The 25,315-nt window shown below is 43.4% G+C and overlaps 1 protein-coding gene across 7 annotated transcripts in view; it reads left to right on the forward strand.

Moving 5' to 3' along the window:
• LOC132825353 (neuronal-specific septin-3-like) overlaps positions 1 to 25,315 on the forward strand; it is a 407,090-nt gene that overhangs the window by 360,591 nt on the left and 21,184 nt on the right. For all 7 annotated transcript variants that reach the window (XM_060840515.1, XM_060840520.1, XM_060840519.1 and 4 more), the window contains 3 exons: positions 5,825 to 5,942; positions 9,075 to 9,170; positions 14,770 to 14,866. In XM_060840515.1, the coding sequence (XP_060696498.1) occupies positions 5,825 to 5,942; positions 9,075 to 9,170; positions 14,770 to 14,866 (311 nt within the window). The remainder of the gene's footprint in view (positions 1 to 5,824; positions 5,943 to 9,074; positions 9,171 to 14,769; positions 14,867 to 25,315) is intronic.

Genomic DNA, 25,315 nt, shown 5'->3' on the forward strand with positions numbered 1-25,315 from the left:
CTCTGTTGTAATGGTGCTGCTAAACTAAATTGTCAATTGACCACTCCTGGCCTCACTTTGTCCCCACTAACTAGACTCCTGTGATTATAAGGTAGATCAGCTGGCACATCATCCTTTTAGGTTGGAATTGAGAGGGCCTGCATTGTCTCATGCTTTAGAGAAAACCACCTGGTAGTTCACTGAGGCGAGTTGAAAGATATTGCTTATTGCATGATAACAACCAAGTACACATTACATCGTCTCCATAACGATGTCGACCGTACCAATGAGGAGACCTGGACGGTATGTTTGTCTCATTCAAGATCCACTACTTACCCCCTCCCAATTCCTTATGACATGATCCAATTGGGAGGAACTAATTTAATTCGGCCTTTAAAAATACCCCTTTCAGACAATTATCTTTTACAATGCATCAGCCTTCCAAATCATCCTGGGTGGGCAGTAGAAGTATCGATCAGGGGTGTCGTCTGATCCAAACTGTCTTCAGATAATAAAGCTTTTACTCCAAGAATTAGGGAGGAACCAAGTCAACCTGTGAACAATGACCAGAGACAACAGCCAACTGGACAGTAACGTCTATACATTTTTTTAAAATAGAGAATGCAGTATTTCAGCATTCACCAGTCCTCCAATTATATGACTACAAGCAAGTAACTTCACAACATGGTAAAAATCAATCCATTCAAGATTATCCATTACTTACCATGACATATGGCTGGTGAATCCATATAGACTTGCAGAGTGAAAATGCCTTCCTTATAGGGTTTGTAAATACATGCTTTCTCCTGAGCCAAGACAAATGACCAAATATCTAATTTGTACTAGTGTCCTTACTATTCTCTCCACTTGTGTTTTTTCCTCGATTGCATATTGTATGTGACATACCGATGGACTTTCAGGAGGATTGCATGAATATGTAATCCTCTTTAAACTCCCAAAATCTTGCTGCTGCTTTATGTATTGAAGGTATTAATAAAAATATATATTTTCCTTTTCAAAAACACATTGATTTTTGCAAATAAGGGAAGAATATTGGGATTACAGTGTTGTCTCTTCCCAGTTAATAATTTATACATAGTTCGGGGTGGGGTGGGGACTGGACCTTCAGCTGGGAGCTGGTATGTTGCAGAAAATGTAATCGCCAACCCCTTTATCCCACCTCTCAAATTGTTATTTGAATCCCAGGTGATTATACAACCCAATCTTTAGATAGATCCCACTGGCACAGTGCCCACCTGAATTGGGAAGAGGGAGTCTCCTTTCTTGGCACATACCTTTATAACCCGAACACTGTACTATCGCCAACTACCCGAATGCGGGCTTGATGGGTGGCATGGTGGTTCAGTAGTTAGCACTGCTGCCTCACAGCTCCAGGGACCTGGGGTCGATTCCAGCCTCGGGTGACTGTGTGGAGTTTGCACATTCTCCCCGTGTCTGCGTGGGTTTCCCTCCACAATCCAAAGATGTGCAGGTTAGGTGAATTGGTCATGCTAAATTGCCCAATAGTGTTCAGGCATGTGTAGGTTAGGTGTATTAGTCAGGGGAAATGTAGAGTAATAGGATGGGGGAATGGGTCAGGGTGGGATACTCTTCAGAGGGTCGGTGTGGATTTGGGCCAAATGGCCTGTTTCCACGCTGTAGGGATTCTATAAATGGATAGGAGTCACTGACTTTGGCAGGAGAAATTAGACTAAATTTTTTAAAAGAATAAAAGCCAAGAATGTTATTTTCTAAACATTGAAAACAATCGAGCATGTTTTGGTTTGAGGGACCTTTTCTTTTGCAGAATCTGATGGATGAATACAGCTGTGCTTTGAACTACACGGCCACGACTGAAGGGACTGCTTCCATCTCATGACGCATGTTGTGGGAAAGGTGTTGTGAAACTTGAAAGAGTTCAGGAAAGATTTACAAGGATATTGCCAGAGGTGGAGGGTTTGAGCTCCAGGTAGAGGCCGAAAAGGCTGGGGCTACTTTCCCTGGAGTGTTGGAAGCTGAGGGGCGACCTTACAGAAGTTTAGAATATCATGAGGGGCATGGATAGAGTGAATAGCCATGGTCTTTTCCCTAGGTAGAGAAGCCCAAAACTGGAGAGCATATGTTTAAGGAACATATGAGAAGGGAAAGATTTAAAAGGGACCTAAGGGGCAATGTTTTCACACAGAGCTTGATGCATGTATGGAATGAGCTGCCAGAGGAAGCGGTGGAGGTTGGTACAATTACAGCATTTAAAAGGTATCTGGATGAGTGTATGAGTAGGAAGGGTTTAGAGGGAGAAGGACCAAATGCTGGCAAGTGGGACTAGATTAACTTAGGATGTCTGGTTGGCATGGATGAGTTGGACTGAAGGGTCTATTTCCATGCTGTACGTCTCTATGACTCTAGGACAGCACCTGACAGAGGTCGTGCTATCTTATTGTATCATGCGTTTTCCAAATATAAAATGTCCTGCACTTGTCAATTGGCTTCAAAGTATTTCTCCTCTGGCCTGGAGGCAACCCAGTAGCTGTGAGCGGATATTGTACCATGGCTAACAGTGTAACACATCTGTTTTGAAACCAAACAGTTAAGATAAAATGTTCAGGAATAAACTTAAGTAGAATGGAATTTGCAACAATATAACTGGGTATATAACATGTAGCTTTCATATTGCAAACAGATCACAATTCCGATAAGCCCTTATACATGTGAGGCGGAGGCAGGTACTGCAGATGTTGGAGATTAGAGTCAAGATTAAAGTGGTGCTGGAAAAGCACAGCAGGTCAGGCAGCATCCGAGGAGCAGGAAAATCGACGTTTCAGGCAAAAGCCCTTCATCAGGAATGTCGATTTTCCTGCTCCTTATAAATGTGAACAGAGAGAAATGTAAAGAGGCTGTTTGCTTAGAAAATGTACAGCAAGTTGGCTTCATATTAAACATAGAAACATAAAATATTTCCAGTACAGAAGAAGGTCATTTGACCGATCATGTTACCTGGTGATTCGAATTTTCCCACACTTTTTTCAATCTGTATCCTTTCTTTCTTAACGAAAAGACTCAAGATGATAAACCCGTTGCAATCATAGTTTGTTATATTCAATCAGTGTTCACACATTGGCTATTGGAAGCCATGACTGGTGAAAGGTCTGTTTCTGTGTTCTGGCCTTTGTAACTATCAGTAGAACGTTGCTACAGTACTGGTGGGAGGGACACCTTTTCAATGCAATTTAATACCAGTGCACAAGGAGGAAAAATAAGGATTCTCATAATCCAGAAAGATAAATAACACCTATGTGAATCAAGTAATTGTTTCAGAAACCGCCGCTCAACTTAGTTTAATTACTTTAAATATAAACCCACACACATTCCAGTCTCTCAATGTAATTAAGATACACACTTGACAGAAAGGACAATGAAAGGTAACATTCTCCACCCTCAACTGGTATCATTGATTCAGTCTGGTTATGTCTGTTCTATAAGACCATAAAACCATAAGATATAGGAGGCCATTCGGCCTATCACATCCGCTCTACTGTTCGATCATGGCTGATGTGTTTCTCAATCCCATTGCCCTGCCTTCTCCAGATGTTACCCTTAATCCCCTTCCCAATGAAGAACCTATCTACCTCTGTCTCAAACACACTCAATGACTTGGCCTCTACAGCCTTCTGTAGCAATGGGTTCCACAGATTCCCCACCCTCTAGCTGAAGAAATTCCTGCTCTCTCAGTTCTAAAGGCTTGTCCCTTCATTCTGAGGCTGTGCCCTTGGGTACTAGTCTCTCCTATTCGTGGAAACATCTTTTCCATGTCCACTCTATCTCGGCCTCTCAGTATTCTGTAAGTGTCAATCAGATTTCCCCTCATTCTTTTGAATTCCATTAAGTGTAGACCAGAGTCATCAACCGCCCCTCATATGATAAGCCCTTTATTCCCAATCTTGTGAACCTTTTCTGGACTCCTTCCCGTACTGGCACATTCTTCCTTAGATATGGTGTCCAAAACTACACTCAGTATTTCAAATGTGGTCTGACCAGAGCCTTATACAGTAGTACATCTCTGCTCTTGTATGCTAGCCATCTTGAAATGAAGGTTAACATTGTGTTTGCTTTCCTAACTGAACCAGCTTGTTAACTTGAACAGAAACTTGAACAGAATCCTGAACCAGGCCTCCCAAGTCCCTTTGTGCTTTGGATTTCCGAAGCCTTTCCTCATTTAAAAATTAGCCTACACCTCTATTCTTCCTACCAAAGTGCATAACACCACACTTGTCCGTCCAAACTTCATGTGAAACCTGGAGAAAGTGAGGGCTGCAGATGCTGGAGGTCAGAGTCGAGAGTGCGGTGCTAGAAAAGTACAGCAGGTCAGGGAGCATCCGAGGAGCAGGAGAATCGACATTTCAGGCATAAGCCCTTCATCAGGCCTTTTCTGATGAAGGGCTTATGCCTGAAATGTCGATTCTCCTGCTCCTCGGATGCTGCCTGACCTGCTGTACTTTTCCAGCACCACATTCTCCATCATTTGAAATCTGAGTTGGTAACACAAAAGTACAACTTGAGTGAGGGCTTGGCAGTCAAAGTCAGACTTAGTGACAGTCAGCTGCATCAACATGTTTCATCCAAGAAATGTGTTGCCCCTCCCTGGGAAGTCTCCCTCACCTGGTGCATACCATTGCTCTGGATGTTCTTCCTGTGCTACACAATTGCTGAGATGATTGACTTGATAAACTTCAACGTTAAAGCTTGGATGATAGCAATCTGACCTGCGTCATGTTAAAGAGTCATCTCCTGGTTGTGATTTAATCGCTGACTTAGCCTTATCCTTGTTTAGGATCAGTCTGTCAACAAGATGCGTTGAGGAACTGTCTTTGTACAAACCTTAGAGATGAAAAGGCTGTCAATCTGATGCAAGCAATTCTCATGTTTTTTTCTAATGGATTGTTCTCCTACAACCTTTAACTGGGACTTTGTTAAATTTAATAAAAGGGATTATTGAGCGAAGAATAACTTGAAAGCCAAATTGGCAAAAAAAATTCCATTTTTTGGCAGCTTCTACAAAACCAAGGATGTCAGGTTCAGATACCGAATAAATGTGTGCGTCTCTCAGCGAGCTCAGGAATAATTATGACCATAATAGGCTTTTCATTTTGATATATGTGGAGGCAAGCCAAAGAATGAGCATCTTTGAATGCAATCGAACATCTGGAAATTATAGTGTTCACACCTAAGAGGTGGAATGAATGCAAAAGACTATATTCCCACTCGTGTGAGCCACCACGTACCCCGACCATAACATTGCAGATGTACCTGCCAAAGGCTCCATCCGATTACAGCTGTCTTCCTGCTGAAGGGTGTTTGAGTATTCTGAGAATACAGCACCAGGGCCAGAACTAATCTTAGTTGCCACTTTAAACCTTGCAGCTTCATCAAATGAGGTTAAGACAGCACCTTGATTTGTTGTCACTGTTCCATCTCGTTATATCAGAGCGTGCTATCTCTTTGTTTAAGGGATCATTTCTAGTTTTCTGTTTCCGACTCTCCCTCTTCCTCCTCCACAATATCCAACTCTTAGACTAAATGTTTGGTCACCTGTCCCAATATATCCCTGTGTTGGCTGGGAAGCAACATTTCTTTGACAGTCATCCCTGTGAAGTGCCTTGGGATGTTTTGCTATGATAAAACCAACTAAGTAATTGCAAGTTGTGAATGATGTATAAATTACCAGGATTGAAGAGCTGGAGGATGTGTATGTGAGAGAGAGTGACTGGGAATGTAAAATGAAAGTGCACAAATCTGTTATTGTCAACTGATAGCACTGCAAATCATGTACCATTCTGATGCTTTTCAGGTTACGTCCATTGGATATAGAGTTCATGAACCGTCTAGACAAAATAGTCAATATAGTCCCAGTTATCGCTAAAGCTGATACACTCACTTTAGATGAGAGACGAGACTTTAAACAAAGGGTATGTATATCCTCTACACTGCTAATATACAATGTCCATTCCATTTTCAATTCTGTCCATATTTAAATCGATTGTTTTTTTTTCTTGTTCATCATTTATTTAACCACTTTGGTTCAAAACAGTTATCAATAAGTAGGATCCTGAATTGGTTACTGCTTGCGATCTCTAGTTCTAACAACGTGTTCTTCTACAACTTCCTAAAAGATTTATTTTCACTGCTGATTTAAAAATTGGCCCACGTTCATCCTGCCCAGAATGGAGGGATGTTGTCTTGCTTTTGCTGAGGTTAGTTATTTTACTGGAACTCTTTCTTTATTAGAAACAGCCAATTGGTGCAATCTGAAGATCCTTCTCAGAAAGGTGGACTAGTCTGCTGTTCTTTCTGTCGCTCCCTCCTGGCACTTAGACTTTTGTGTATCTTTTTGCTGGAGGTTCTGGATTTTGGTAGCCACCAACACCATAGCAACCAGTGCAGTGGATTACACCATTCTGTGAAGAAGTAAGATTGGAGGAAGAGGTGCCTGACACCTCAGGGTGCCATCACTGGCCCTGACATGGACCTGAAACGACCTCTGTCTGCCAGAAACGGAGACCTAGAATTTGAACTGACCCGGAGCCTGGCCCCGAGGTAGCATCTGCCCAAATAGGCCAGTGACTAGACAAGAGAATGTTGGCCATCTGGCTTTGTGAGATACAGGAGCAGAGGGCTGCAGCCTCCGGTCACAGGCCCCAAAGGTCATGCTCCTGTCAGTGGGAGTCATAGTCATAGAGTCTATAGCACAGAAAAAGGCCCTTCAGCCCATCAAGTTTGTGCCGGTGAATATAGAGCCACACAGTGGCTTAGTGGTTAGTACTGCTGTCTCACAGTGCCAGCAACCTGGGTTTGAGTCCATCCTCGGGTGCCTATGTTTGGAGTTTGCACATTTTCTTTGTGTCTGCATGGGTTCCCTCCCACAGTCCAAAGACGTGCAGGTCAGGTCGATTGCCTGTGGTGAAAAAAAGTGCCCTGTAATGTCCGGGGATGTGCAGGTTAAGTGGGTTGGCCATGGTGAGAACCCCCTTGCAGGATTACTGGGATGAGATGCATCTGGGTAGGATGCTGTTTGGAGCTTTGGTGCTGAATTGTCTCGTTCTGCACTGTCACGATTCTGTGATTCTATGAACTATACTAATCCCATTTTGAGGGGGGTTCAGCTGGCTGGGATTGGGGGGATTCTGATGGGTGTTCAGAATAGAGCCACTTCCTCTGTTACCATATTAGCCCCCACCTACTCCACAAGGTGGCCATTCAGCACAACAGGTCCACATTAGGACTCTGTAGAAGGATCCACTCAGTCCCATTATCCCCTCGATCCTGTCACCCTGCAGTCTTACATCCCTTAAGTGCCTTTCCAATTTCCCTTTAAAACCATTGAGTACCTTCACTTCAACTCCATGGTATCTCATTCCACCTTTCAATAGGAACCGCTTGCCTTTTTCCACTTTAGCGATCAAAGTCTTGCACATCATACTTGGTCTCTCCTCTAAAGAGAACCACCTCAGCATCTCCATGGCAACCTATAAGGGGCATAGTATTGACCAGAAGCTCAACTGGGAGAAAGTGCGGATTGCAGATGCTGGAGATCAGAGTCGAAAGATGTGGTGCTGGAAAAACAGCATCCAAGGAGCAGAAGAATCGACGTTTAGGGCATAAGCCCTTCATCAGGAATGTGCGGGGGCTGGAGAAGGAGGCTGAGAGATAAATAGGAGGGTGGGGATTGGGATGGGGCTGGAGTGAAGGCAGCTGGGAAGGTGATAGATAGATGCAGGTGGGGGACTGATAGTGATAGTACAGAGAGGATGGTGGAGAGGGTACGTGGGAAGGAACTGGACCTATCGCGTAAACACAGTGGCTACAAGAGCACATGAGAGACAAGGAATGCTGCAGCAAGTAACTCACCTCCTGATTTCCCAGAAGTCTGTCCGCTATCTACAAGACACAAGTCAGGAGTGTGGTGAAATACTCCCCACTTTCCTGAATGGGTGCAGCTCCAACAACCCTCAAGAAGCTTGATACCATTCAGGAGAAAGCAACCCACCTGATTGGCACCCCATCCACCACCTCCAACATTCACTCTCTCCACTACTAATGTACTATTTACAACATAAGCTGGAGCAATTCACCCAAGCTCCTTTGGCAGCATCTTCCAAACCCACAATCTCTCACAACCAAAGGACAAGAACAGCAGACATAATGGAACCCGCCCACCTGAAAATTCCCCTCCAAGTCACACACCATCCTGACTTGGAACTACCTTGCTGTTCCTTCACTGCTGCTGGGTTGGAATCCTTGAGTTCCCTCCCGAACAGAACTGGACTGCAGTGGTTCAGGAGGACAGCCCACTATCACCTCCAGGGCCATCTAGGATGGACAAGAAATGACAACTAATTCACATGCCCAAGTTTGCGTTTCAAGAGACAGTGTGAATGGAGACAATGCTTTGGGGAAGATGTGTTTACGTGAGCCATTGTACAAGTTTTCTCACATCATGTTCTGTATGCAGTAGTTTCAACCATTGTGTTATTTTCAGTTTTAGTTCACTTCCTACATCCACACCCTGCTGTAAGTTAGTGCAGAATTTCTTAGAATTCCATCTGCCAATTACATATCCATATTGTAGGTAAGTTAACTCGCTGTGACTGAAGGTTTGCTTTCAGATGTTTCGTCAGCATACTAGAGGGAGTCTGGACACACCATCAGAGCTCCACCAGACACTCTCACTGATGATGTTACCTTGTATGGTGACAAAATGTCTGAAAACAAACCTTCGAGCTCAGCGAACTAACTAACTTACATACTTATCATCAACCTGAGCTACAAATCATCTCAAAAATCGCTAACATCCTTATTGTCTTTCGTAAAATTATATACCGGTCATGCATTAGTGCTCAAATGCTTGTCTTTTACTTGCTTTTCTACATTTAACTTTCTACTCTTATCAGGATGGATTCAGTGGTAACTGGAGCTGATTATGTTAATTGCAGGAACTCACATTTGGCACTGACCAGCTAAGGAATTTCTTTACTTGCTCAACACATTAACACCTCTCCTACCAGCAACCTCTAACCTCTGTCTTCTTCACTGAATTTCAGATTCGACAAGACCTGAGAAACTATTCCATTAATGTTTATCCACAGACAGAATTTGATGAAGATCCAGAGGACAAATTACTAAATGATACAGTGCGGGTAAGTATGCATGTTTGCTGAATTTGATTGGATAATTAAATCTTGATTCATTGCATCCCAGTGAATAACTGAATCACTGCTCAATTACCTTCTAATGGATAACTCAATCACAGTCCATTACATCCAAGTTGATAATTGAATCACAGTTCACTAGATCCCAGTTTGATATGTTATGAACTAGGCCAGACCCCCTCAAAACATTTCAAGAATGTAGCCCAGACCCTAATGTTTCTAATTATTCTAAGCAGGTCTAAAGTGGATATTCCAGGAGTGATGCAGCTGGTCAAACCACTCAGTTTTAAACAAAACAGAATTGATTTACACAGGAACAAAAGAGAACAGAGTATGGACAACTATAACTTATCTGAAAACCCAGTTGACCCTATTACAACTTAGTGATGCTGTTCCAAATACCTGCAACATCCCCATAACCAATCCCTTCATTAAAAAGATACAATCAAACACAGGTTCTTACAGGAGAGATGTCAGAGAGAGAGAGAGAGAGAGAGAGGATCAGCATAAACCTATTTCTTTGGGTCCCCAGCTAAAACTTGACTAGCAACATCAAACAGACTGCTTGCTAAAACAAAACCAAACCAGAGAAAACACTGAGAACTGGCCACTCCCCTTTCATTGTACAAGTGTTTTTTTTAAAACTTGAAAGCTTTTTCAATTAGATATTTCCAGACACATCGGAACCTCTGCTTTTATGATCCCTCTCAAATACAACCAATAACAGAATAACCTTGTTCAAGGAGCAGCATTGTCACATTAGCTCAATCACAGCTCATTACATCCCAATGAATGATTGAAATCATGCTCCATTACATTTGATTTGATTTGTTACTGGCTAGTTTCCCAGTTCCTTCAAAGCATTATCCTCCACTTTCTCCTTAATACTAAAATCAGCAGAAAAATAATGAAATGAACTACGTCTTCCAAATATAAAATAGTACCTTCCCTACAATAATCCATCTCTATCCGTCTCATTTGATTCCAACGCTGTCTGGCCATGCTGTGATTCTGCAGTTGCTCCCCTGTTTCCTGTAAGTGGCTTAGTGGTCACTTTCTCTCTGAGTCAGAAGCTCTAAACCTAACCCTAACCCTAACTCTGCACTATATTTCACAACAGTACAAAATCCCCAAGTACAGGCTTCCCACCAGAAACTATTGACCATACCACTAAACTGCAATTTTAGACTTACCCAGCCACAATTGCTAACAATATAGTTCTCTTCAAATTCAGAATTACCCTGGAGTTTATGCTTAACTACAAGGTCATATTTACAGTAATGCATCATCGCTCAGTACTCACCACGGCTTCTCCGACAGCATCCATCAAACATATGCCATCTCTGCCACCCAGGGGGCAAGGGCATCAGATGGAAACACCATCACCTGTAAGTTCCCCTCCAAGTCACACACCATCCTGAATTGGAAATATATTGTTGTTCCTCTGCTGTTGCTGGGTCAATATTCTAGAGTTCCTTGACTAACAGCATAGTGGGCGCACCTATCATCCACTTCCCACAAACCCCTAGGACTGCAGTAGTCCAAGGCCCCAGCTCCCCACCATCTTTCCCACAGCAATACATGCTACTGATGCCCACATTGTGTGAAGAAATAGTTTAGAACCAGTTCCACAGAGAATTTTCTCTTTTTAATTCAGCAGTATGGCAAAAGGCTCGTTCAGGTGAAATAAAACCAAACACACTATCTCTGCAGCATTTTGTTCAGATTGCAGGGACCAGTGCCAACATAAAGTATCATCAACCAGCACATAAACTGTTAGTTCAGTGAGTAAAGTAACATGTCCGAGGAAATGAACGATTTATTTCAAACGTGCTTGAGTTGGCAAGTTTTATTGTGCAGCCTTCAGAAAAATGGTGCCTGATGGCATTACTGTTGAGTTAACTTGCCCACTAACACTCTCCCACTGTCAACGTTCACTATTTGAAGCTCTGATATTCTCTTTTCTAGCAGGAACTCGCTCATGTAGGTAGAATATGAATTGTACCCTCCCACTACCACTGGCAAAAGCGTGAATGAGAGGAAAGAAAAGGGGGGTTTGCCATATTAAATGTCTTGGGTTTGTAATGGGAACAGTTGTGAGAGGAAGTATGCACCAACACAAGATTTTTCACACAGTGCAGATTGCACCTCATTGCCATCAGTTAAAGGCACCTAGGGGGTTTTGTCCTCCTTCCATGATTAATCTGATTTGGTGCAGTTCACAGCTGAGGTTGTGAATCTTTCTCAGGGAGTCAATGCAGGACTTTAAAAAAATTTACTATGACAAGGCATGGCGTATTAATATAAGAGCATCAACCCCATCACACTGTAAGGTGCTTTCTGCTTAAACTTGTGTAACTTGAGTCATGCATGCAACTCTTCTTATTGGAAAAGCACAAGAACCATCAATTGCAAGAACAAGAGCACATCATCAGTCAGCGCAGACACTTTAATAGCAACCCTGCAGACCCAAAGGTGTCAGAAACCCATGCCAGTCGGGAAGACCCGTGCTTTGAAGTCAATTCCCTGATTTAAGTTACCACAAGGGTAGATTCTCTTTTACTTTTGTCCAAGAGAGTTAGGGCTCCCACAAGAATTGACTGGGCAAGTGTCACATTAACCAGGGGCGAACTGGATGCCAAGGTCAAGGGTCATTCGCCCCAGTCCTAATTCACCTGGCAACGATTGGCCTAGCATCAGGGCTCCCGTCTCACTAAAGGGGGAGGTTCTGCCTCCAAGCATCGCTAGCCACTTAGATCAGGGAGTGAGGGGGTGGCTGGTTAGATCAGGGAGGGAGGAGGGGCTGATTAGATTAGGGAGGGAGTGGGGTGCTGGTTAGATTAGGGAGCAAGGGGGGGGCTGGTTAGTCAGGCAGAGTTGTAGTGGGAGGAGGGCTGTAGTGTGTTTGTTAGGCAGGCAGAGTTGTAGTGGGAGGAGGGCTGTAGTGTGTTTTTCATTGCTGAGGGTGAGAATACATTTCTGTTGCACCCTTGCTTCCAGGCAGTGCCGCTGGGAGTCACGGGCTGTGTGGTAATTGCCATACGCTGCAGTGATGGAAAATGACCCTTAATCGGTCAGTCACGGACTTCAAGTGGGCATTTGATCGTGGAGGCCATTTTTGTCCTTCCTTGCTACTAACTGTCAGAGTTGGGAAGGTGACAGACTCTCCTTCCTCTCCTCAATCCCACACCTTCCTGCCCACTCCCCCTTTAGGTAAATCGAGTGAACCCAGAGCATTAAACAGAAGTCATGGTACCAAGTCTGACTTGCTGAATTGCATGTGATCCCCTTTTCTTTGCCAAGTAGTTGAATAACCATCTTGCCAGACGCTGACTATAGCTGTAAACAACCGAATTGATTTACATGAACAGCAAGTTGAGAATTAAACAGTAGCAAAGACATACACTGCATGACATGGTATATAAACCAAAGCTGTCCTGATTGGAATCTTGAGAGTAACACTCACATTTCTGACCCAAAGAGTAACTGTAACACTGTGTACAGCGGGACCTTGGTTATCCGAACGTTGATTAACCGAATTTCGGATTATCCAAACAAGGTCCCGATGCTTGGCTAAACTGAGTTATCTGTCATTCCATTATTTGCACATTTGATTATCTGAACAAAATACTCCCCGCCCGTGTTGTTCGGATAACTGAGGTTCCTCTGTATAGTTCTGGGCTGACCCAGTTTGTTTGCTGCTAACCTTCCAGGGAGTTTCTTGCCTTTCTCATAGTTCAAATGAAGTTGCAGCGTTGACTCAAGTGTTCACTCGGTGTGCATTATAACGAGAAAAATATTTACCAGCATTTTCAATGGCACTTAGTACTTCACAATGTGCTTTACAGAAAGTTAAGTATTTTCGAAGTGCAGGTACTGTCGGAAACTCCTTTGAAGTTGTCTCCAGTGATAGGGGAAATCAAATGTATACATGGTGCAACTACCACTAGGCTGTCTGACATCGACCAACATCAAATGAGGGTGGCGGTGTTTGAGAACCCTTTCAAGTTACTATTTGTTGCTGCAAGATGCCAACAGTTAGACAGAAATCTGAGCAAATGCTGGACTAAATGGTGCAAGTAGCTTTGCGACAAGGATGAGTGCATTAGAACAACTCTTTATTTCATTCTGCCATAAAATAGTCTGTTCGTATTTACGTTGACAAGACTGTCATGTCTTTAACGGATCCAGGATAGCAACTTTAATTATGCCTAAGAATAAGGAAATGTTCTGTGATGGGCCGTGTCTGAGATGGAGACGTTTCCACTTTTAACAGAGAATTTGGGTGAAGATTTAATGTCGGGGAAGATGTAGGAGCAATGTTTGGATTGTTTATGCAAAGAGGCAACATAGATTGGACAAGCCAAATGGTCATCTCATCTGATACACCTATAGCAGGTGCTTTTAAGTTTCTTCAGTTCATTTGACGAATGGCAAAAGGCGATCGTAGAGCAACATGACAGAGAAATAACAATGGCCAGGCTTGTACCTCATCGATATATCTCACTGCGCAGAGCCATTCAATTTACTCTGTCAGAAATATGTGACTTTGTGGTTCCTTACAGACTTGTGTACTCTAAGGTAGATGTACAGATGATTTAGTTTGGGATATTGTCACGCTTTTAGTTAAATCAGAAGTGAGAAGATCATTCACAAGTTTTTTTTGAGTTCATTATTAATGTTGCAAATGGGGTTGGATCAATTCTCTCTTTGTGTTTATTATAATCAATGCCCAGTCTCTGTGTTTGACGGCACTGTCTTTTGCTGAGCCAGGAGTGACCCGAAGACAGAGAATTAAATAGCTGCAAGGAAGAGAAGTTGTCTTCACTTGAGAGACATTGAAAGCTTGGGCGGTTCAAAGGCTTATTTACTGTTCGAACTTCAAGCGTGGCTTAGCGGGTGGCACCCATGGGCTTTGAGTAAGAAGTTAATGTGGAGGTGCCAGTGTTGGACTGGGGTGGACAAAGTCAGAAGTCACGTGACACCAGATTATAGTCCAATAGATTTATTTGAAATCAGAAGCTTTCAGAGCGCTGCTCCTTCGTCAGGTGATGAAGGAACAGTGCACCAAAAGCTTGTGATTTCATATAAACCTGTTGGACTATAATCTGGTGTCATGTGACTTGTGACTTCCAGAAGAAGGTTATGGATATAAAGTATCAACCCAGGAATTTGATCACATACAGACGTCCCTCCAGTGTGGTGTTGAGGAAGTGCTGCTCTGTCACAGTGCGAGTTTTTGGAGGAGATGTTAAACCCAGAACTCTGCCTGCCCAGAGGAGTGTGCAAAAGATTCAGTGGCAGTCTTCCGAGAAAGAAGAAGGATGATATTTCTGATGTTCTGACCAATAATTATCCCTCAACCTACACCATGAAAGCAAATTATCACGTCCTTATCACATTGATCTTGTGAGACCTTACAATGCGCAAGCTGACTGCTATATTTTCCTGCATCACTAAAGTAATTACATTTCATTGACTGTAAAACATTTTGCAATGTTTTGAGTTGTAAAAGGTGTTATGTAACTGTATGTTCTTTTTCTTTAATAAAAATGTCGTATCTGGTCTTCTGTGTTCCCTCCTGCAGGAAAAAATTCCCTTTGCAGTCGTTGGCACTGACCAGGAACATCAAGTGAATGGGAAGAAGATTTTGGGAAGGAAAACCAAGTGGGGAATTATCGAAGGTAAAAGATCAATTACTGATTGTGGATATTGATGTGAACAAAACATAATTTAATTCTGAGTTTAAGCAACGTATTGCTACCAACTGCAAAATAATGATTGACCTTGGGAAGAAATGATGGATTCAGAGACAATGATGAAACCATTATAGATAGTCTAGATCAACTTGTTTAGGTGTGTTATGAAAATGCTCTGGAGCAGGAGGATCATTTGAATCCAGACCTTCTGGCCCAGAGGTATGGACACTGCCACTATACTAGAAGACCCTCAATGATGTGCTGTTGATATTTTTATAACTATGCATGAGTTAAAAGGCAATTGCATACAATATTATTTGGCAACATGTGATCATCACAATGGCCTATGTTGTTTCTGGATTCTTTTAGATTAGATTAGATTACTTACAGTGTGGAAACAGGCCCTTTGGCCCAACAAGTCCACACCGACCCGCCGAAGCGCAACCCACCCAGACCCATTCCCCTACATTCACCCCTCCCCTAACACTACGGGCAATTTAGCATGGTCAATTCACCTAACCTGCACATTTTTGGATTGTGGGAGGAAACCGGAGTACCCAGAGGAAACCCACGCAGGCACGGGAAGAATGTACAAACTCCACACAGACAGTCACCTGAGGCCGGAATCGAACCTGGGTCCCTGGCATTGTGAGGCAGCAGTGCTAACCGCTGAGCTACCATGCGGCCCCAAATTCTCTGGATTGGATGGGTAGCTTGAAAAGCTGTTGTAGCCTCTCTCGTTCACTTTTAACTAACAGCACTGTTTTCACTGTCTCGCCTACATTGTTCAACAGAACAGTGCCATCTGCTCACCTTTTGATTCCCACGATTGATGGTTTACCTAAAAGCTTTTCTGCAATCTCAGAGTAATTACCCTGTCCAGTAAGAAATCCTATATTTGCAATGCCTAGGCAGAAATTAAATACTTTGGTTTATCCAAACTAAGTAATTACTAGTAGCAGTGTTTATTCTAAAACCAAAGCATGCATTCTCATGTGTTAAGGAGCTCAAATTATTAATGTGTTTTCTTCATCAAAGATAGAGACTTAGCCAATTAGTCTTTGAAGGTCGCGTTTTTGCTGCACATATAGTTTGATATGTGTTTAAAAAGATCAGTCATGTTCATTCACTGAATACTATATGGTGTAACATTGCCATATGGAGGCTTGTTATCAGAATGGTTTGTCAAATAAACAAGTGCCATTAGGTAGAAGCTTATGTGTCCAAGTTGCACTCCAGGATTTGAGCACACCATCTAACCTGAAACATCTCTCAGTGCAGTACTAACGGAGTATTGCACCGTCAGAGGCAATGTCATTTGGATGAGATATTAAACTGAAGTGCTGCCATCAAGTAGATTCAGAGCAAAAGAGCTCTTCCGATGTCTTGGCCAAGATTGACCCCTCAATCAGTGTCACTTATTGCTGTTTTAGGGACCTTACTGTGCAAAGATTAGCTGCCACGTTTCCCTCTGTTTAAGAAGGTGTATGGTACGTAGGGATGCACATTAAGACCGAGATAAAGGGGGATCATCTTCTCTTCGAGGGTTGTGGATTAGTTGGCTCCATTATGTATATTATGTATTGTGATAGACAGACTTTTAATCAGTAAGAGACTCAAGGATTATGGGGAAAAGGCAAGAAAGTGGAGTTGAGGATTACCTGATCAGCCATGATCTCATTGAATGGTGAAGCAGGCTCGATGGGCTGAATGGCCTACTTCTGGTATTTTGTCTTAAGGCCTTATCATCTTATGAGGGCAGAGCTAGCTGGAGAGGACTGGGAAAGATGTTTAGTAGAAAACAAAGTTGAGGAACAATAGCAGACATTTAAGAAAATAGTTCATGGCTCATAGCAAAGCTTCATCCCAGTAAAGGAGGTTTCTAGAAAGAGCTGACCATGGTTAAAGAAAAGTGTACAATGTGGCAAGTATTACTGGTAAGCCACAGGATTGGAAACATTTTAACGAAAGATGATAACCAAGTAACCAAAGCTAATAAAGAGGAAGAAGATAAAATATGAGAGCAAACGAGCAATGAATTTAAAATCAGACAGTACGGGCTTTTTTAAATATATAACAATGAAGAGAGCCAAAGTGAACAAAGGCCTCTTGGAGAGTGAGGCTGGAGAAGTAAGATGGGGAACCAGGAGATAACTCAATTAAATACTTCGGGTCAGTCTTGTGGTAACTGCCACAAATAGCATTCCAAATCTGTAAAATAATTAAGAGGCAAAGATGGCAAGGAGTAAATTCAATAACTATTGCAGGAGAAAATGTACAAAAGAAACTAATATGGCTAAAGGCCAGTAAATCCTCTAGGCCTGATGGGTTGCACTCCAAGATATTACAGGAAGAAACTACTCATGCCAGAGGTACTGGTAATAATCTTGTAAAAATGTTAGATTCTGGAGAAGTCCCAGAGGATTGGAAAACTGCCAATGCAAGGCCCTTGTTCCAAAAGCAAAGGAGACAAATACAAAACAGGGAACTGTAGGCCAGCCAGCTTAACATCTGTCATTGGGAAGTGTTTGAGTCTATGGTAAATCATGTAACAACAAAGCATTTAGAAATATAGAAACTAATCAAGCAGAGTCATGAACCAGAAATCAAGCCAAGCAAACTTATTAAAATTCTTTGAGGAGTTAATAAGCAGGATAGCTTGAGGGGAAGCAGTGGAAGACATTTGTATTTCCAAAAGGTATTTGATAAGATACAGCACATGAGGTGACTTAGTAAGATAAACGCCTCTAGTGTTGGAGGTCGTACATGAGTACGGAAAGAGGATTGGATAGCTAGTAGAAAACAGAGAGTTGGGATAACATGGGCATTTTCTGGATGACAACCTGGAACTAGTAAAGGTGCCACTGGGATCCGTGTTGGGGCCACAATTATTTACGAAATATATGAATGACTTGGACGAGGAAAGTAAATGTACTGCAGCCAGGCTTGCAGATAACATAAAAATAGATGGGAAGGTGAATGGTCAGAAGGACTGCAATCTGCAGAGGGACATAAACAGGTCAGCGAGCGGGCAAAAACATGGCAGAGAATCTAAGAAAATGTAAGGTTATGCACTTTGGCAGGAACAATACCAAAACTGAATGGTATTTCAATTCAGAAAGGCTGCAGAAAGCTGCAGCTCCGAGGGACTGGGTTCCTGGTGTATAACTCTCAAAAAAAAACTGGCATCAAGTTCAGTTGGTCATATAGAAGGCAAATGGAATGTTGTCCTTTAATTTGAAGAGAATGGATTAGAAAAATGGGGGAAGTCTTGCTAAAACTATCCGAGGGCATGGATCAAACCACAACTGGAATAATGTGAATGGTTTTAGGTCTTTTAACTAAGGAAAGTTATGCTACCATTGGGAGGCAGTCCAAAGAAGGTTTTGGGTATGGAGAGTGTGTCTTATGAGGGGAGGTTGAATTGTTGGGCTTGTAATCATTGGGGTTTAGAAGAATGAGAGCAGACTATATTGAAACATAACCTTAATAGGGGGCTGGTCAAAATCATTACAAAGAGGTTGTTTTCCCCTTGTCAGAGAGTCTAGAACCAGAGGGCATCATCTCAGAATAAGGGGTGACTCAGTTAGGACAAAGGTCAAGAGGACATTCCACAGTAGAGACTGGGTCATAGACTTATACAGCACAGACTTATACAGCACAGAGATGGACCCTTCAGTCCAACTCGTCAGCAGCAATCCGACATCCCAATCTGACCTAGTCCCATTTGCCAGCACTTGGCCCATATCCCTCTAAACCATTCCTTTTCATATACCCAGCCAGATGCCTTTTAAATGTTGCAATTGTACGCGCCTCCACCACTTCCCCTGGCAGCTCATTCCATATTCACAGCACTCTCTGCGTGAAAAAATTACCACTCAGGTCCTTTTTAGATCCTTCACCTCTCATCTTAAACCTACGCCCTCTAGTTTTGGACTCCCCTATCCATGGAAAAAGACCTTGTCTATTCACCCTGTCCATGCCCCTCATGACTTTATAAACCTCTATAAGGTTTATAAAGCCTCAGCCTCTGAAGCTTCAGGGGAAAAAGACCCATCCTATTCAGCTTCTCCCTGTAGCTCAAACAGCCAGTCATTAAATGTATCCAAGGCTGAGGTAGATTTTTAATCAGTAAGGCCTATCAAAGGTTGTGGGTAAAAGACAGGAAAGTGGAATTGAGGATTATGATGATCTCGCTGAATGGCAGAGCAATCTCAGTAGACCGAATGGCTTCATTATGCTCCTATGCCTTATTTGATTTGATTTGATAGGATTTAGTATTGTTACATGTATCTAGGTACAGTGAAAAGTTTTGTTTTTCATGAGTACAAGAAGACCATAACATACAAAGTGCATTAGGGTAATCAAACAGAGCAAGGAATGCAGTTTTACAGCTGCAGGGACGATGCACAAAGAGCAGGGTTGACATTAAGTTTAAAATGTGAGAGGTCCATTCAGAAGTCTAATAACAGCGGGGAAGAAGCTGTTCTTGAATCTGTTGTTATATGAATTAAAGGTTTTATGTCTTCTGCCCGACTGTAGAGATTAGAAGAGATTCTAACCGGGGTGGGAGGGGTCTTTAATGATGTTGGCTGCCTTCCTGAAGCAACTACAAGTGTGGATGGAGTCAATGGATGGAAGGTTGGCTTGTGTGAAGGACTGGGCTGTGTTCACAACTCTCTATGGTTACTTGCAGTGCATGGCAGAGCAGTTGCCTTACCAAGCCGTGATACGTCCAGATAAAATGGTGCATCTATAGAGTCTTTACAGACATGCTGAGTTTTCTTAGCCTCCTGAGGAAGTAAAGGCGTTGTTGTGCTTTCTTGGCTATAGTGTCAGCATGGGTGGACCAGGACAGATTATTGGTGATTGTCACTCCAAGGTGCTCTCAACCATCTCCACTTCAGCACCACTGGTGTAGACGGAGGGGGCGGCCCTCCACCTTCTTTCCTGAAGTTAATGAGCAACTCTTTTGTTTTGCTGACACTGAGGGAGAGGATGTTATCCTTACTCCACACCATTAGGCACTTTATTTCTTTCCCGTATTCAGAAATTGGGGGAAATATAGATACGCTGATTTGGCCAGTGCACTGTAATGGGATGTGAGTATTACATTGATGATAATATCACAATGGGGCTATCTGACATCAATAGAATTGAGAGAGAGAGTGAGAGTGAGATAAACGTGATCAAGGCTGGAAGAGGAGCTGAAGAGAAAGCTATGTTTAGCATGATGTTTTCCTTAGTGTAAGTAGTGAAAGACCCACTCCCCATAAAGACTACAATGACAAACCAGATTAAGTGATGCACAAATTCCTGAACTCAAAAAAACTGAATAAGATTCACCGTGCAGTATTTGTTCACTAAGTCCATAGTGGAAATATGTGACAGAATTTTCATAGAATCAAAGAGCGAAGCAAGCTGGAGGCCATTTGGCCCTATGTGCCTGTGCTAGCTCTTTGGTAGAGCTGAGTGGGCCAGCCATCCTCCCCCTCCTTTATCCAATTTATATCCAGTTCCCTTTTGAAGGTGGGTGTGGAATCTGCTTCCTCTACCTTTTTCAGGCAGTGCATTCAGGCCCGCAACAGCTAACTGACTGAGGGAGGAATGTAAAGGTTTTTGTGTTGTCTTTGGTTTTTTTATTAACCAAACCTTTTAATTTTTTTTCTTCTGAGCAAACGATTTCCGTGAAATTCCCTCCTGTTTAACTGAGAGCTGACTAGGCTGGCCATACACAGAGCCAATGCTGGGGTCAGATTTCAGTGTCACCCAGAAGTTCAGTGACACAACGGGGCAGCGATAATGGTTACAAGCTGCTGTTTGTTTGATTCCTCAGACAGTCTCTTCAGCTCCAGCTGAAGTTGGAGCAGGGTCACCATGCACCCATCATCAGTCACATAAAGTTTGGGACTATCCAAGTTGATGAAGTCTGAAAGTAACGTCAACTTTCACAGTGTTAAGCCAAAAGGGACATTTATGTTTATATGGCACCAAGCTAATTCCAAACTTATTCATGGCCAATTAAGTGTTTTTAAAATATCATCATTGTTGGAAACTGCTGCATAATCTATACAAAAAATGTGGAAGTAACACTTTTTTTTTAGCAGTGTAATGAGCCTTTTTAACAATGTAATGAGCCTTTTCCTCATTGAATTATTATGCTACAAATTAAGTTAATTTAACAAAAAAAAATGCTCAGTAAATGTGGTTTTCACTCACTAAATATCCAGTTGGGAGACTACCATTAGAAGCAACAGGAAATCAGTATGTTAAATACTAATGGTTTAAAGTTAAGGAGGTGTATATCTTATTGACAGTTAAATGTTATTGCTGTCCTGTATTTTTGAATTATGCTTGAGGCCCTGCCCATTTTTCTTCTTGAACTTGCTTAATGAGCAGCAAAAACTAAACAAACACGTTATACAGACAGACAGCAAGGACATTCACAGTTGCATCTCCCCTTTGTTGTTCCACAGTATAGTAGAAAATAGTGAAGTTATTCTGAAAAGGTATCCATGCTGCTTTTGCCTTGTAATGTTTCACTCTATCTCTGTGTCACTCCTCCTTGCTGTTTCCCTTCTTCCAAACAGTGGGAATGCAATTTATAGAATGCCTACAATGCAGAAAGGAGCCATTCTGCCCATCAAGTCCCCACCAACTCAGCAAAGATCTTCCCACCCAAGCTCTGTGACCCTGCAGGGGTTTTTTACCATGGCTAACCCACCTAGCCTTCACATCCCAGAACACTACAGGCAATTTAACATGACCTTTCCACCTAACCTGCTCATCTTTGGACTGTGGGAGGAAACCGGAGCACCCACAGATATGGGGAGAACATGCAAACTCCACACAGACAGTCGCCCGAGGGTTGAATCGAACCCAGGTCCCTGAGAGGCAGCAGAGCTACTCGCTGAGGCATTGTGCCACATTGCTGAAGGCTTGCAGCTTTGACATTTGGACTTGACCCTTTCACCTTCCAAATGCAGCAGCGGTGTTCAGGTTGTGGGGTGGTGGGGGCTTCCTGAGAAATAGCAGAGATTGCTGCTCTGCCCACCCTTTTCACAAACTGAGCGAGCCCTGCGTTTCTACCCCAGAAATGCAGAGACGTCCTTCCATTCCCCCAGATCTCTCATACCGCAGGACTGTGGAAGGGAAGGAAAACCATAGCCCCCTTCTACAGCAGTCAGCTGCTGTATTCTGCAACATAAAGATCTACAATCACAGAGAGACACTTTGACAAAGTGTAGAAGCCAAGTGTCAGCTTGGGGTGCTGGGAGGGTAAGGTACTAGATAGGCTGGGGGCGTGGTGGTGATAAGTAAAATGCTAGGTAGGTAAGGTTCCAGCAGGCCAAGGTATAGGGTACTAAGTTGGTAAGGTACCAAATGGGGTGCAGGATGCCAGGTGTCCAGGCAAATGATGCCATGTTTATGAAAGGTCAGGGTGGGTGGAAAGACCGGGTCGGACAGGAAGGGTCTGCTGGCAAGAGGTGGCGGTGGGCTAGGTAAAAGCAGGTCAGATGTCACAGCAGTCGGTAATATTACATAGCAAACTTATTGTGACGAATGACCAAATAACCGAAGAGCGCTGAGGGTGAAATATGTTCGATGGCAATCCTCCAACTTGTGTCAGAAATTCTAGCTAAAAGCTGAAAGAACTGTGGATGCCGCAAATGAGAGACAAAAATAGAGACTCCTGGGAAAGCTCAGGTCAACCAGAAACGTTAGCCCTGATTTCTCTCCGCGGGTGCTGCTAGTTTAGCTGAGCTTTTCCAGCGATTTCTAATCTTGTCTTCAAAAATCTCGCATCAGGCTGAAGCTTTAAAAGCTGTTAACTGAAGACTAGTCACGTGTCAGCTTTGGGACAATCACTGAAGTATTTGCCCCTTAATGGTAAATGTTTATTTAATTTCTGTAATGTTGTGAGTACTCTCATGTGAGACATGGTCATAGCCTCGATTTTCAGGACTTGTCTTGACACGGATTAAACCGAATATTGTTGTACCACATGCTCCAGGCCTGGTTTAGGTTTGAAGTTAATTCCGCACACCTCACTTTGTCAGTGACTATGTTTTTGTAATCTTGTTTTTCCCCTTACAATTTGCAAAACCATCAAAAAAGACAGATGCTGTACCATCTGGGCACAGGAGGGTGTCACCATGAAGTAAATAGGAACACACCACCTGATGCTTTCCAGGTCACACAGAGACCAATACCTACCCAAAACATCATGAATAAAATAGTCATAAAATGCTCCAAATTTGCATTCACCTGAAGTATATGTTGTTTGTAGAGGTACAAATGTCTTAATGTTCTGATTTTACTTCCACGTTAGTCCTTGAATACATGCAATGTTTTAAGACATACGTTGTACAGAATTAATATGGATTGACGTGACAGCTGGTAGTCAGTAGGAACTGGATCAACATGAATTTATTCCAGCTTGGAAGCTTAGGAGCTTGTATCTGTCAATGTTTTTCACTGAAAGTAAACCAATTTTGTGAGTTTTAACTTTTGATCCACACTGTGCAGCACAGATAAGTAGAGCACATAACCTGGAGATACTCTAGTATTGCTGTCATATATTGCAATATCTGAGCATTTTGGCTTATTGATTGCTTTGCTGCTGGGCAGGTGTAAATGAAATGGTTCAATAACTGCAATAAGGAGGCACTAGTCTTGTTTAGTGCATGACGCAGCAGCTAACAAATGCACAAATAACCCTGAATCCACTCAATCAGTGAATCCAATGCTATGATATGCAGGTGCCAGTGTTAGACTGGGGTGGACAAAGTTAGAAATCCACGCCACCAGGTTATAGTCCAAGCTGCTTGAAAGAAGGAGCAGTGCTCCGAAAACTTGTGTTTGCAAATAAACCTGTTGGACTATAACCTGGTGTTATTTTCAACTTAATCCATCACTACACAGCAATGCAGGAGTTAGACACAGGACCACATTAGTAAATGAGGCAGTGGGCCCTGTTAGCTACAGGTCAGATTCTGGTTAACCTTCCTTACAGCTGATTATGGATTCAACACTTGGCAGGGGAAAGGAGGTGATAACAAAAGTCTCACACATTTTCTTTCTCTCATGGTTGTCTCTTCCTTTTTCACATATCTGTCTTCTCCACCCAGGACCTGATATAACCTACAGCTTTACCACTATCTCAAGCTTCCACCCTCCTGTGCTGATATGACTTACTTTCCCACAGGAATAGATCATTGACTGAGTTTGGGGACATAGGCGGTGGCAGAATTTCTGATTCTCAGACCAAGCGCTCGAAACCCTCTGAAACCTGGTGAACATCCCCCCCTGCTGGCCAAGGAGAAGAATTCCCTCGCGATTTGCAGTTCTCTCTATCTCCCTCTGCCATTTCCATCATCACCACCCTCAATTCTTCAAAGTCAGCTGACCGCTTTTGCTTGAAATCATGGTCTGGATTTAATTGTTGTTTCGATCTCCTCAGGACATGTCTCAGTGGCCAGCTTTTAAGCTTGCTTCATCCCCAAAGAGCTGGCGAGAGACTTTCTTTAATTCGAGAATGTAATTTGCCACCATCTTGCTTTGGCCCAACTATTTCCTTCACAAAATGCAATCGCATTCTCTGTCGGGCCATAACTGCACTTATTTCAAAATAGTGCGAAACGTGAGGGGGCAACCGTTTTTACACAGAGGGTGGTTCATCAATGCAATGAAGTGCCAGAGGAAGTGGGAGGTACTGGCTCAGTTACAGCATTTAAAAGGCATTTGGACGGGAAAGGTTTACAGGGATACCACCCAAGCACAGGCAAAAGGGACTGGTTTAGTTTGGAAACTGGTTGGCATTGAGTGGCCAAAAGGGTCGGTTTGCTCGCTGTGTGACTCTATGACTCCAAAGCAAACTAATGGTTTCCTTTCAGTCGAGTTGGCAAAAGCAAAGTCCAATCTAATTGGCTAACATCTGACCAACAAACCCCTGATAGCTCTGAATTAGTGAAGGCAAAGTCACAAGTGTCTTCCCAGATCACAGGGCTGCTCCCTCATTACAGGGAGATGACTGGGCTGGGAGGGCAGGGTGGGGGTGTTGGGAGGTGGGAGGGCAGGGTGGGGGTGTTGGGGGAGGTGGGAGGGCAGGGTGGGGGTGTTGGGGGAGGTGGGAGGGCAGGGTGGGGGTGTGGGGGGTGGGAGGGCAGGGTGGGGGTGTTGGGGGAGGTGGGAGGGCAGGGTGGGGGGGTGGGGGGGTGGGAGGGCAGGGTGGAGGTGTGGGGGAGGTGGGAGGGCAGGGTGGGGGTGTGGGGGGTGGGAGGGCAGGGTGGAGGTGTGGGGGGGGTGGGAGGGCAGGGTGCGGGTGTCGGGGGGGTGGGAGGGCAGGGTGCGGGTGTCGGGGGGGGTGAGAGGGCAGGGTGGGGGTGTCGGGAGGTGGGAGGGCAGGGTGGGGGTGTGGGGAGGTGGGAGGGC

Source organism: Hemiscyllium ocellatum, chromosome 20 (assembly GCF_020745735.1).
Source record: "Hemiscyllium ocellatum isolate sHemOce1 chromosome 20, sHemOce1.pat.X.cur, whole genome shotgun sequence".
In the NCBI taxonomy this organism is placed as follows: domain Eukaryota; kingdom Metazoa; phylum Chordata; class Chondrichthyes; order Orectolobiformes; family Hemiscylliidae; genus Hemiscyllium; species Hemiscyllium ocellatum.